Raw genomic sequence first — 15,060 nt, forward strand, 5'->3', positions numbered from 1 at the left:
TTACTGAAGACCCATTTGCAGTGTGTCTTCAGCAAAATGGCACTGGACAGAGCGGTATGGGCATTTGCGTACTCCGGCGCCACACTCCTCCCCTGGCAGAACAGGACACAGCAGCGCTGGAGCACAGGGAAGAAAGGTGAGTATAAGTGTTTTTTTTTGTATGTGTGCACAGCGTGAAAGGGATGAGGGGGCCAATATACCAGGATTGGGGGTGGGGGGGATGAAGAGGGGCACCACACAAACTGGGATTGGAGGGGAGGGGGGATGAGGGGCACCACACAAACTGGGATTGGAGGGGAGGGGGGATGAGGGGCACCACACAAACTGGGATTGGAGGGGAGGGGGGATGAGGGGCACCACACAAACAAATAAAAATGCTCGCCACCCGGGCGTAGAACAGGTTCGATAACTAGTATGTATATACACTGTGTTCCAAATTATTATGCAAATAATATTTTCTCAAATTTTCCCAAATTACCTATATGAATTGCAGTCATTGTAATTTTCCAGTCAAATAACTATTAGCGTACAACTGAAAGGTTTTTGTACAAACTGCCTATGGTAACAGTATATTTTTAAAAAAATAAAACACTCAAACTGCACTCAAAATGCATGTTCCAAATTATTATGCACAGCAGAGTTTTCAACCTTTTCATTTTAATAAAGAACAAAAAAATGGTCATTTTTGAAATTATAAGCATTAGCAGGTTATTACATACTGAAATCAAAGAGTTTTCAACTCAAAACTTTATTCTAGGTGATGTTACATTTGCACATAGGACCCCTTGTTCGAAAGGAGCTTCTGAACTCTCTCATCCATTGAATTTGTCAGGTTTTGGATGGTTTCTGCTTCAATTGTTTTGCATGAGGACAGAATACCCTCCCAGAGCTGTTGCTTAGATGTGAACTGCCTCCCGCCATCATAGACACTCCTTTTGATGATGCTCCAGAGGTTCTCAATGGGGTTGAGGTCAGGGGAGCATGGGGGCCACACCATAAGTTTGTCCCCTTTTATGCCCACAGCAGCCGGAGATGCAGATGTGTTATGTGCAGCATGAGACGGGGCATTATCATGCATGAAATGATCTCGATGGTCCAGATGGATGGAGTGGAGGATGGCTGGTTGATGGACACCCCATGCAAACACGGCTACAGAGCTAACAAGGAGGAGGTGGAGTAATGTTTTGGGCTGGAATCATGGGGAGAGAGATTGTCGGCCCTTTTAGGATCCCTGAAGGGGTAAAGATGAACTCCATAATGTATGTTGAGTTTCTCAAACAGCACTTCCTTCCATGGTTCAAGAAGAAGAACCGTGCATTCCGCAGCAAGATCATTTCATGCATGATAATCCCCCGTCTCATGCTGCACATAACACATCTGCATCTCTTGCTGCTGTGGGCATAAAAGGGGACAAACTTATGGTGTGGCCCCCATACTCTACTGACCTCAACCCCATTGAGAACCTCTGGAGCATCATCAAAAGGAGTGTCTATGATGGCGGGAGGCAGTTCACATCTAAGCCACAGCTCTGGGAGGGTATTCTGTCCTCATGCAAAACAATTGAAGCAGAAACCATCCAAAACCTGACAAATTCAATGGACGAGAGAGTTCAGAAGCTCCTTTCGAACAAGGGGTCCTATGTGCAAATGTAACATCACCTAGAATAAAGTTTTGAGTTGAAAACTGTTTGATTTCAGTATGTAATAACCTGCTAATGCTTATAATTTCAAAAATGACCATTTTTTTGTTCTTTATTAAAATGAAAAGATTGAAAACTCTGCTGTGCATAATAATTTGGAACATGCATTTTGAGTGCAGTTTGAGTGTTTTATTTTTTTAAAAATATACTGTTATCATAGGCAGTTTGTACAAAAACCTTTCAATTGTACGCTAATAGTTATTTGACTGGAAAATTACAATGACTGCAATTCATATAGGTAATTTGGGAAAATCTGAGAAAATATTATTTGCATAATAATTTGGAACACTGTGTGTGTGTGTGTGTGTGTGTGTGTGTGTGTGTGTGTATTATATAATTTATTTCATATTTCGAGTTCAGGCCAAGAGTAGGCATTAAAAAAAGGAAAAATCTACTTTTACCGTTCCCAGATCCTCTCTACTTCCAGCCTTCACACTTTCACTTGTGACACCAGACCTGCCATCATAGATGCGTTGGAGGAGACGCTGCCATGCTTCATTACATCTATGACTGCAGGTCAGTGGGGTCCAGACGGCCGGTGTTTCAGGTCCAACGAACCGCCACCTTCCGCAGGTAGGTAGTGCAGGTGTACAGCATCTTCCCTTGAGTTTACCTGAACTGAAATGAAGAACCATAACTTCATAAGAAATGCATTATCGCCGCTGTTTCACAAACTCTTTCAAGTTATGCTCCAGTAGCATGGTGAACTCAGAACAATACCGCTCGCTTCAGGGTCCTCTGACTATAAACCTGGAGGTCTATCTCTTCATTTGGGAAAGAAAATGACTTGTGACCAGAATGCAAGTCAGTTGGGAGTCAGGCAATGAACTTTTGGTCCAAACACATGCAGTTTTTATTACTTTCATAGGTTGCACAGCACCAAAACAGACTCCTAAACATGAATCTCTAGCTTTGTCTAGGCGCTAACTAAGCAGATCAGACACAGGCTCAGGGGTGGATTAAGAGTAGCAAGGGCCCCGGGCAGTTTAGAAGGCACCCCCCCCCCCACCTGATTTATCACGTGACATGTCACATGATCCCCTGTGATAGATCATGTGATAGTTCACGGGAAATTAATTTGGCACAATATTAATTGTGCTGCCCCATCTGAGAGCAGCACAATATTGGGGCAGATACCCTGATTCCAGCGATGTGTCACTTTTTCAGCTGCTTGTTGTCATTTTGAGAAAATCACCGTTTTATCTGCTGCAGATCTAGCAGCTCTCTGAATGCTGCGCTCTGTATAGCCCCGCCCACACCACTGATTGGCAGCTTTCTGCCCATGCTCAGTGTACACAGAAATCTACTGATCAGTGATGGGGGGTGGGGTCCTACAGAACTTACTAGTCATCTAGTGATAATTACCTTCTGACAAATCAATGATTTTATCAAAACAACACTAAGCAGCCCAGTAAGTGACACATTACTGGAATCAGTGCCTCTAACCCTACATTATGCTGCTCTCAGATTAGGTGGCAAAAACCTGATGACAGATTCCCTTTAAAGGAGCTGTAAAGACAAAAAAGTTTGTATTAAAAAAATACAAGCCATTTGTGAAATCAACTTTTTTTCATTGTTAATTCACATTAGACTGTATCTTCAACACTTTTGTCAGCAGGTCTTACTACAGACTCTGAATAGGGCAGCTCTCTCCCTCTCCCTCAGCAGAAAGTCACAGCATGGTTAAAAAACGGGATCTTTTATGATTTTCTCATAATAAAAAAGGACATGCAAGTCCTCCAAACTATTTTCCGTTTCTCTATAGGGGAGGTCCTAAATCTTTCTTGTTCTTTAGTTGATCACATGTCAAAAAGGCAAAGCATTTACTATGAACTCGCCTAAAAAAATATACACTTGGAGAGTAATATCAACATCTGCATGTAAATATTCCTTGACTCTAAGGGCTCGCTCACACTGTCGTATAACACAGCCGAATGTTATGTGATGTTTTATCGGATAGGACTCGGCCCTATGTTATACTATGGGACAGTGCAGATCTGCGATTATCGGCATGAGAAAATAATCTCATTTGATATTCGGACCATGTGCACCCATACAAGTCTACGGGTGCACGTAAAACATTGGACTGCACTCGGATGTCATCCAAGTGCAGTCCGATGAACACTCACAGAGACTATGGAGAAGATGGAGAAATTAAGTTCTCCATCTTCTCCATATCTGTGCTGCGAGAGAATCGGATCACACTCAGTTGAAGCTCTGACAGAGTTTGAGCCGAGTGTCATTAGCATAATTGGCCGTATTCTTTTGCATGAGAGAATATATGGCTTAGTGAGTGGACCCTAAAACTGAATAGTAGTGACGGACAGGCACCTCACAAGCGGGATCCATGTAGCTCTCAGATGTCATGTAGGTAGGGCTTCATTCCATGGGGTAGGGCTTAATTTCAAGGTATGTAAAAAAAAAAAAAAAAGGACTTCAAATAAAAATTAAATGAACACAAAAAGCACTAATTGAATTATTTTTTTCGTATTTATGTTTGCAGCCCCTTTAAAAACCCTTTGAGGACCAAGGCACATATATGTCCCATAGTTTTAAACTGGAAAAAAATTTGATTGAATAAAATTTAAGGTCCTCCAAGGTTTAAGTAGGTCATAAATTCATATGAATACTTGCTCATACAATTGCACATGCCAAAAGATGAAGAAGAACAGAATCAAAAATATGACATTAAGTGGAGCACTTACAGGTATTCAAGGTGAAAGAGACCAGCAAAGGCATCGTCTCGAATGACAGTAAATGAGTTAGAATTCAGCAAGCTGAAAATGAAGACAGCAGGTTAGAAGCGAACCAGACTTTATGGTGCTCAGAATTAGTCAAGCAGAATTTATTGACTGCTGTTGCAAAGCACTGAGACTCTCGCAGTGTATAGATGGCGCCGTGCGGCCTCCCGCTGTGTATAGATGGCGCCGTATAGATGGCTACGTGCGGCCTCCTGCTGAGTATACGTGTATAGATGGCTACATGCGGCCTCCTGCTGAGTATAGATGCCGCACGGCGCTCCCCCCAGAGACAGCAGGAGGCCGCACAGCGCCATCTATACTCAGCGGGAGACCGCACGTAGCCATCTATACACAGCAGGAGGCCACACGGCGACATCTATACTCAGCGGAGGGCCGCACGTAGCCATCTATACACAGCGAGGGGCGCACGTAGCCATCTATACTCAGCGGAGGGCCGCACGTAGCCATCTATGCACAGCGGGGGGCCGCACTGCGCCGTCTATACACAGCGGGGGGCCGCACTGCGCCGTCTATACACAGCGGGGGGCCGCACGGCGCCGTCTATACACAGCGGGGGGCCGCACGGCGCCGTCTATACACAGCGGGGGGCCGCACGGCGCCGTCTATACACAGCGGGGGGCCGCACGGCGCCCCCCCCAAAGACATCAGGAGGCCGCACGGCGCCAACTATACTCAGCAGGAGGCCGCATGCAGTCATACACACACACAAACATATACAGACACGCATAAACACATTTGAAACACAAAAATACATACAGACAGACATCACACAATGACATCTGCCCACACACACAAACACACACACATACAAAGACAGACATCACACACACACACACACCTGCCCCCACACACATCTGTGTGTGTGTGTGTGTATGTATAGTGTGTGTGCGTGTGTATAATGTGTGTGTATGTACAGTACAGACCAAAAGTTTGGACACACCTTCTCATTTAAAGATTTTTCTGTATTTTCATGACTTTGAAAATTGTACATTCTCACTTAAGGCATCAAAACTATGAATTAACACATGTGGAATTATATACTTAACAAAAAAGTGTGAAACAACTGAAAATATGTCTTATATTCTAGGTTCTTCAAAGTAGCCACCTTTTGCTTTGATGACTGCTTTGCACACTCTTGGCATTCTCTTGATGAGCTTCAAGAGGTAGTCACCCGAAATGGTCTTCCAACAATCTTGAAGGAGTTCCCAGAGATGCTTAGCACTTGTTGGCCCTTTTGCCTTCACTCTGCGGTCCAGCTCACCCCAAACCATCTCGATTGGGTTCAGGTCTGGTGACTGTGGAGGCCAGGTCGTCTGGCGTAGCCCCCATCACTCTCCTTCTTGGTCAAATAGCCCTTACACAGCCTGGAGGTGTGTTTGGGGTCATTGTCCTGTTGAAAAATAAATGATGGTCCAACTAAACGCAAACCGGATGGAATAGCATGCCGCTGCAAGATGCAGTGGTAGCCATGCTGGTTCAGTATGCCTTCAATTTTGAATAAATCCCCAACAGTGTCACCAGCAAAGCCCCCCCACACCATCACACCTCCTCCTCCATGCTTCACGGTGGGAACCAGGCATGTAGAGTCCATCCGTTCACCTTTTCTGCATCACACAAAGACACGGTGGTTGGAACCAAAGATCTCAAATTTGGACTCATCAGACCAAGGCACAGATTTCCACTGGTCTAATGTCCATTCCTTGTGTTCTTTAGCCCAAACAAGTCTCTTCTGCTTGTTGCCTGTCCTTAGCAGTGGTTTCCTAGCAGCTATTTTACCATGAAGGCCTGCTGCACAAAGTCTCCTCTTAACAGTTGTTGTAGAGATGTGTCTGCTGCTAGAACTCTGTGTGACATTGACCTGGTCTCTAATCTGAGCTGCTGTTATCCTGCGATTTCTGAGGCTGGTGACTCGGATAAACTTATCCTCTGAAGCAGAGGTGAATCTTTGTCTTCCTTTCCTGGGGCGGTCCTCATGTGAGCCAGTTTCTTTGTAGCGCTTGATGGTTTTTGCAACTGCACTTGGGGATACATTCAAAGTTTGCCCAATTTTTTGGACTGACTGACCTTAATTTCTTAAAGTAATGATGGCCACTCGTTTTTCTTTACTTAGCTGCTTTTTTCTTGCCATAATACAAATTCTAACAGTCTATTCAGTAGGACTATCAGCTGTGTATCCACCTGACTTCTGCACAACACAACTGATGGTCCCAACCCCATTTATAAGGCAAGAAATCCCACTTATTAAACCTGACAGGGCGCACCTGTGAAGTGAAAACCATTTGCGGTGACTACCTCTTGAAGCTCATCAAGAGAATGCCAAGAGTGTGCAAAGCAGTCATCAAAGCAAAAGGTGGCTACTTTGAAGAACCTAGAATATAAGACATATTTTCAGTTGTTTCACACTTTTTTGTTAAGTATATAATTCCACATGTGTTAATTCATAGTTTTGATGCCTTCAGTGTGAATGTACAATTTTCAAAGTCGTGAAAATGCAGAAAAATCTTTAAATGAGAAGGTGTGTCCAAACTTTTGGTCTATACTGTATATGTATAGTGTGTGTATGTATAGAGTGTGTGTGTGTGTGTGTGTGTGTGTGTATTTTTTTTTAAGTTAAAAACAAGTAAAATGCATGTGGCATCAATATCAAGACTCCAGATATAAGGGCCTATTCACACTGAATTTTGCAATGCATTCATCTCCTCTTTCCAGGCTTCTATCTAAATCCCTGAAAAATGGCATTCAGATGGGCCTTGACATAGCCATTGATTTGAACAAAGGCAAACCGAGGCTAAAGTCTGAATCTTTAGGCTCCATTTGCTCGGCTTTCAGATGTCTCATTTCAGACAGCACAATCCTGAATTTCAGGGATTCAGTTGTAAGCCTTGTGTAAAGACCTGAATGCAGCGCTGAATGTAGTGTGAATAGGTCCTTACATCCTACACCACCTCAGGGGATTGTTGTTATGGAGTATTGCCCCTGGGTGGCCGCAGTTATGACCACCACCAGGGCTCGCGGTCACCCACCCTAGCTTTGGTATTCTGGGGAGCTGGTATAATGAATATCTGAGAAGAGCCCTAGAGAAGCAAGAACATTGGACAACCAAGAGGTGGTGGCCTCAAGTCAGGTGTAGTGTTCAACAGGGCAAGACTTTCTAACACACACACACACACACACACACACTGCGTGACGTCACAGCTAGGAGACACAGCCGCGCACAGGGCCGTGTCTCCTAGCAGTGACGCGGCCGGGCCAGCACAGGGAAGTTAACTGCTGCAGTGCTGGCCCAGCCGATGATGCGGCCACTGCTGGGGGGAGTGGTCCGGGCCCCCCCCTCCCGCCACTGCTACCTCTATGTGCCGCGGCGGCCCGCACATATAATGAGGGCAATCCGGCATTAGACACCCCGCCTGGAGCCGCGGGCCCCCTGCCGGCTCGAGGCCCCGGGCGGTCGCCCGGATTGCCCTCGTTATAATCCGCCTATGCGCAGGCTACTCACACACGGCTGAGCTAGCCCCAGCTCGGTCACACAAAATAGCTATTGTCCTTAGAGACCACGGATACTTGCAGTTATCTGCACACGGCCTGTGCATTTAATCATGATCACATGTGTCAGTGCAGGCTCACCTGAGCAGATTACAGTCCCGGAGCAGACTTCATACACATTAGAGACATGATTCCATCAGTCTCTGTATCCCCTTCAGCCTGAGCTCAACAAGCTTCCAGCACCAAAGAGAAGTGTTCAACTCCGGGCACAGTTCACACTAAGCAGGCTGCAGCTTCCACACGATTCTCTGCAGCTCTCACAAACAGACTGCTTAGCACAGTCTCCATTAATGAGAGAAACCCTGGCATGTCTGTCTCTCAGCTACAGCTCACATTTTAGCTGGTCTCTTACCAGTAGCACACTCAACATCCAGCCAACTGACACTCCATGAAACTACTTCCTGGTTCTTAACAAAACCCTACAGGTGCATCTAATAAAGTCCCTGCAGAGCTGGGATTTAACCCTGTCCTTCCCAGCTATGCTACATCTTCATACAGTGTATTGCTCTGTGAAGTGAATGGGACTATAGGCTGGTCAAATCAAGAATGAAGACGCTGTGTCACTTAACTGGCACCTTTATCCATTTATTCAGATTTTTTGTTTGTAAGAGTATGGCCGCCAGATGCCCAGAGATCTGATCGTGATAGTTTTATCCTATTAGTATGTCATCATACATTTTGGTGAGAGAGTTCATTTAAAGGGAACCTTCCTGCTGATACATGCTGCCCGACCCACGGACAAAGGCTGCATGATGTCAACCAGGAAGTATTTTGTTTAGTTTTTTTTGCATAGGTCTGTATTTTATCCTCTGTAACTTAGATGCTCATCCCTCTAGTCAAGTCAGATATTTTGTTGGCAGTTTCAGCCAGTCTGTTATTTATAAATCGTTTTTTGTTTTTTTTTTTTGCACCACAGCATTGATTCAACGTCTTCAGAAAGTCCTGCAAGTCTAAAGAGAGTCTCATCACCAGCGTTCAAACCTGCCGTCCAAGGAGAAGGTGAGGCCGGACCACATCCACCCCTTACATTATGTGGCTTTGTTCATTATTTGCCACATGGACAAGTTGCACTGTAGGTGTACACTGACGATTATAGAAGGAGTCGCTGCCTTGTTGAGAGGAATAGATCACTTGTTGATAGGTCTTATGGTTGGAAATTGATGGGGCATTTTATAGAATTCCGCTTTGTGACCCCCCCCCCAGTATTTGTCACTTGACTATAAACTTCAGAATTTTATGATAATAACCCAATAAGTGCATGCTAGTCCTAATCCAGCCAGTGGTGTCAGAAGCATCGGCCAGCATTCACATGTAATGTTGTCTCTTTCCAGAATACATAGCAATGTACACGTATGAGAGCAATGAACAAGGAGACCTGACTTTTCAGCAAGGTGATATGATTGTAGTCATAAAGAAAGATGGCGACTGGTGGACGGGGACTGTAGGGGATAAAACCGGAGTCTTTCCTTCCAACTACGTCAGACTTAAAGATTCAGAGGTAGACCTGCCTTGTGCCGCCCGCTGCTTTCTGTTCCGCCCGCTGCTTTCTGTTCCGCCCGCTGCTTTCTGTTCCGCCCGCTGCTGTCCGTGCCGCCCGCTGCTGTCCATGCCGCCCGCTGCTGTCCGTGCCGCCACTGTAGATGACAAGTGGCTGACTTATCGTGAGTGCATCATCCTTAGATCCAACAACCACTGATGAGCAGAATCATCCAGCGAGCGCCATCGTTAAAGGGTCAATATTGACCTTTAGAATTGCTTCCAATTGGAAGAGGCAATTTGCGTATTCATTCCCTAGGCACACCCGCATACCATTTTTATGGCCTTGTACCTGGACAAACCATGTTTTTAGCTGTCCATTGGTGGTACCTGGGGTCAAAGCCCACAGTGATCTTGGTCTTCAGTTAATAGTCCCAGACATCTTTTAAAGGTTCCGTAAAGTTAAAAAGCTGCCATCTCTACATTTGTTTGGGCGAATACTAATCCTTCCGATCATCTAACATCATACTTTTCTTGAATGAGCGCTGCCAGACACTCCTACTGGCGGCGTATCTCCCCTGAGAGCAAAGGGATCGGGCATTTTGAAATCCAACTGCTCAATCTTTTTTTCCCCTGACATCTGCCAAAACCATACACTTCAGAATCAACCAATAGCCGCACCGTCTGGTCTCTTCCTAATTATTCCCAGCCTGCGGCACTTATGTTTGCCATCCTATAGATTCTCCTCTACTTTCATCCTAATCTGCTTTTGCTTTTATTTAAAGGGTATGGTGACTGCCGGAAAAACAGGAAGCCTCGGGAAGAAACCAGGTGCGTAGCTAGTGCTGTATCCAGAGAAAATAAAGGCCCAGGCTAAAGTCAGTACTATATTATATACTTGGTGTTTCTTGTTTAGAAATTGCCCAGGTCATTGCCCCCTACACGGCTACCGGCCCGGAGCAGCTGACGTTGGCACCCGGTCAGCTGATTCTCATCCGGAAGAAGAACCCTGGAGGCTGGTGGGAAGGAGAACTGCAGGTCGGTATCACAGATAAGCCTCAGCATAAAAGTTGGATATTAAAACTTCCTGACAACTTGAAAAACTCTTGAAGGAAGGACTTATCCAAGTCCATAGGGCTATAGTGAACTCTAAATATCTGATTGATTAGTTAAGTTTTTATTGTGAATTTTATTTTCTTTGTCAAATTGTAGAATATTTTATTTAAGGAGACTGACAAGTGGCCCATGAGTACCCATTATTGGAATACTGAGGGTAAACATGTAGTTTACTCCTGGTTACCTGTGTTGTCCCTTCACAGGCCCGTGGGAAGAAGAGGCAGATTGGATGGTTCCCTGCTAACTACGTCAAGCTCCTGAGCCCTGGTACAAATAAAAGTACACCCACTGAACCGCCTAAACCAGCAGTGTTACCCCCCAGTAAGTATAATCCTTCGGAATTTTGCCCTTTTTTTCCCCTTATAACTTGGTTTTCTTATTTAATTCCAACCTCTTGACATTGGTCTAAAATAACAAAACAAGTAATGCCCACCTTGTCGATCCCCTGTCTGCTTTTATGGGTAGCAGTGGGAGACTCTATTTGTGTGGAAATATCATGTTATTGTTGGAGCCTAAGATGGCGGAGGCCCAGGAAAGCGTCAGTACAGTAGTGGCGGCAGGGCATTGGTATTGTGAGTATTAGTTCCTTTGTCAGACCATTTCAATTGTTTTCCCTCCCAAAATATTTAAAGAGGTTGTCCACTACTATATAAAACGACCCCATGTATTTAAATGGTGGAAATAAATGTTTTTGTTATTACCATCTGTTGTGCGTCTTGCCTGTGAGTGGCGCTATTGCTGATCCTTCACAGGCATCATATGACCGCCGGCTGCAGCCTACCTCTCCTGCATTCGTTGGGAAAGCGCGCGGTGGATGCTGGGCTGTGACGCGCAGGGAAACCGTGCCCACAGCCCATCAATCAGCGGGGAGAGCGTCACTGTGTCATGCCCGACTTGACGTGACATCAGCGTATGCCAGAGGAGGCTGCAGCCGGCGGTCATATGATGCCTGTGAACGGTCAGCAATAGCGCCGCTCACAGGCAAGACGCACAACAGACGGCAATAACAAAAACATTTATTTCCACCATTTAAATACATTGGGGCATTTTATATAGTAGTGGACAACCTCTTTAAGGTTAGACTACCATGGGTTCTTTACTATGAAAAGCAGGATGTCCTGTTGGTGGGATCCCATCAACCATCTGTAATCTGTGAAGAAACTTTGCAGCAAGTGTGCTGTTGCCTTGCAGTACCTCCGCAGGACATGTGAAGTATTACACGGGTCTTATTGAAATTGAGAAATGGTGGGTCCTCCAATGAATTAAAAAGGCTTTTTCGTAGACAATCCTCAATTTGACAGTAAAATGGGGTACATATTCAAGATCTTTCTCTCCTCACTATCTCCATTATCAACTCCAAAATTGGTACCACTGTCGGAGCTGCAAAGTGCAGAAAACTCTTCCTCCCACTCGCATCAATCAGTGCAGTGGGGGTCGTAATTAGATTCTGAAACTGAGGAAGGGCGCCTTGGACCTCGCTGCCCTGCCCCTGCCTCATATTAAGCACAATCTCTCCAAATTTGTCCAACAATTTTTTTTTTTTTAAATATATATTAAAGACAGACTCAGCAGTTTTCATTAAGGGGGTTGTCTTAAAATGATGATTTATTAAAATTACAGAGTGCTTGCAAAAAAAACAAGCCACTGTACAATTTACCTCTTATTTTAAGTCCTTACCTTTCTCAAGATCAGGGGAATTTTTAATTCTGTAATTTACTGCGTCCGTGTTGGTCGGTCTCTTCAGCCGGGAGCACAGTGCTTGCAAGCATCATCTAAAAGCGCACAATTCACCGCCGGCCTGAACGGTCAATCCTCAGACATGCACTGCCCCATGGCAAGTGAGAACCCCAGCAGACAAGGGTGTTGTACGCTCATGTAGATTGATCTTGAGAAAACAACCTCTTTTAAAGGGGTGTTTCCATCTCCAAGATCCTACCCCAATATGTAGTAGGTGTAATAATGGCAAATACTTTCCAATTTGAAATGTAGTATAGTTCTTCTGATTTTTCTTTGTCGCTTACCCAGTGTGCAGGGCATTGCAGTAGCTTAGGTATCAATGGTTACGACCACTCGTATAGTAACATTTATCTGTTAATGGTCATAATCATGAATCCCTAAGCTACTGCAATGCCCTGCACATGGGGTAAGCGACATAGTGAACCAGATTACATTTCTAATTGGAGGTATTTGCTGATAATAATAATAGTAATAATATTATACTTACTACTTATTGGGAATAGGGTCTTGGAGATGGGAATTTCTACAGGATAGTGCGACTGATTTCACATTGTTATCCTGCAGCATGCCAGGTTATCGGGATGTACGATTACATCGCACAGAACGACGACGAGTTGGCTTTCGCCAAAGGTCAAGTCATCAATGTGCTGAACAAAGAGGATCCCGACTGGTGGAAAGGGGAACTGAACGGCCAAGTGGGTCTCTTCCCATCCAATTACGTCAAACTGACCACAGACATGGACCCCAGCCAACAATGTAAGTAAGAGAACGGGGACGGGCCTCTACCATCAACCTGGTCTTGTAAATGACATGCAGCATTGCGTGATTCTGTGGCTCTTTGCAGAAATCAAAGCTTTACCCCCTGCTGCCTGACACCCACCTCTGAAGATCTTTAGTAGGATTTAGAAACTTGTCAATATGGCACCCCCCCCACCATTCATTTGTCTGATTTTTAGCTTAAATCATGTGGTCGTTCTTTTAGAAATTGGGACTACGGCAAGAAAAAAAATAACTTTCTCTTTAATTCATAATCTAATTGGATCCTAATTTTGTGAGCATCACCGGAACAGGTCGTACCGTTCTCCTTCAAGGCAAGGTCATCGTTAGAAATTTGCATTCCATTCCGATTTCACTACTTTATTATAATTTCTTTTTTAAAAGGGTCGTCCGGTCTTCTACTAAAAGTGTGCAGTCCCTCTATGACTGCAGACTTCTAAATCCTTACAGTGTACTCACCGCTCCCTGTCAGGATTCTTCAACATTGCCAGCAAGAGCAAATATGTAATTTACGTACATGCCAACTAGACATGCTTGGCTTCGCTAAGTACAGCAAGATCGAGCATGTCTAGTCTGTATGTGGCCAGAAGTATACAAGTCACATTCTTGCAGTTACATCACCAGCAATATCAAAGAATCCTGACAGCGAGTGGTGTGCGAACTGTAAGGATTCAGAAGTCTGCAAACTTTGAGCAGAAGACTGGACAACCCCTGTTGAGGTGTTAAAAAGGCAAAAGCCAAAATGAAAAGGAAATTCCGATGTGTTTGAGGAAGAGCCTCGTGACTTTTGCAGTGAGTCCTCTTACCTCTGCATGCGATCCTGGTGCCAGGTAAAAGATTTGGTGTTAGTAGGGTTTTCGTGGAATATAATATTTGATGGCCTGTCCTTAAAAATATGGCATCTGTACATTTGATCGGTGGGAATCCAATTCCTGACACCCGTTCCGCTGAACTCACCGAAGGTGCTGGGTTGAAATGCCAAGTACTGTTGACACAAAGTGCGGCTCTGTACCTGACAAATGCGGCACGGGGCGTACTGAATCACCATGGCTCCCACTTTCAGCTAACGGACTTTCCCAATTCAAAGCGTAGACCATCGCCATCAAAATCCCCCAAAACCCTGGACCACAATAAGCCTGCCCTGAATGCTTGCCTCTTTAGAAAATAATTTGGCCTACAGATTACATTATTTATTAGTAAAGGGTGTGTATACTTTTGCAACCATTTTTATTACCCCTCTGCATCTAAAATAAAGTAACTTTGTGAATACTCTTGATTTAAAATTAATTTTGTGACCGATGTGTCTCCATAGTTACAGACTACAAACTTATCCTTTGTGTAGTCTGACCTCAGATTCGTGTCCAGTCCACTGTTAGGCTCGGGGGACACACCGGCTTTTGATCTGTAACCTAGTAGAAGCCCCTCAGGAGTACAGAATGGGGGTCTTAAATCTTCTGCCTCTGATGTTGTGACACCTAACATATACATAACATATGTTTTTGAAGTTAAATTTTGCACAATTTTTGCTTTTCTTTTTAGAATTAAAGGATGCAGATACTTTTTTTTCAGAATTTACATAAATGCATGTATTTTGGCATTTGATATACTCTTTGACAGACTCTTTCCACAATTGGTGGCTGCAGAAAGAGTTTTCTGAGAATCTGTCAGTGAGCTTGAGTTTGTAACTTTTTTTTTTTTTTTATCAGTCTTTTTCCTGAGTTCCTCTCAGCTGACGTGCAGCTCAACTTTGTTGTGGTCGTAAATTGGCATAGATGACTTCAGAAAAAGACACGAAAAAAAACCTCTTGGTCAGAACAAGTTCACTGATAGATTCTCAGATAACTCATTCTTCAACCAGCTGTGGACAGAAGCTAAATGGTGCAAACTTTTTAATGAAACCCATTGCAAAAAAATGATTTTTAGCCCAAAATACATGCTTTTAATTAAATT

The 15,060-nt window shown here is 44.3% G+C and overlaps 1 protein-coding gene across 3 annotated transcripts in view; it reads left to right on the forward strand.

The window, feature by feature from the left end:
* Positions 1-15,060, forward strand: part of ITSN1 (intersectin 1) — a 107,943-nt gene that overhangs the window by 55,453 nt on the left and 37,430 nt on the right. For all 3 annotated transcript variants that reach the window (XM_073668355.1, XM_073668356.1, XM_073668357.1), the window contains exons 23-28: positions 8,921-9,003; positions 9,336-9,502; positions 10,266-10,311; positions 10,397-10,518; positions 10,800-10,917; positions 12,898-13,089. In XM_073668355.1, the coding sequence (XP_073524456.1) occupies positions 8,921-9,003; positions 9,336-9,502; positions 10,266-10,311; positions 10,397-10,518; positions 10,800-10,917; positions 12,898-13,089 (728 nt within the window). The remainder of the gene's footprint in view (positions 1-8,920; positions 9,004-9,335; positions 9,503-10,265; positions 10,312-10,396; positions 10,519-10,799; positions 10,918-12,897; positions 13,090-15,060) is intronic.

The sequence above is a fragment of the Phyllobates terribilis genome, unplaced genomic scaffold (assembly GCF_046119375.1).
Source record: "Phyllobates terribilis strain yellow unplaced genomic scaffold, ASM4611937v1 Scaffold_2__4_contigs__length_985480577, whole genome shotgun sequence".
Lineage (NCBI taxonomy): Eukaryota > Metazoa > Chordata > Amphibia > Anura > Dendrobatidae > Phyllobates > Phyllobates terribilis.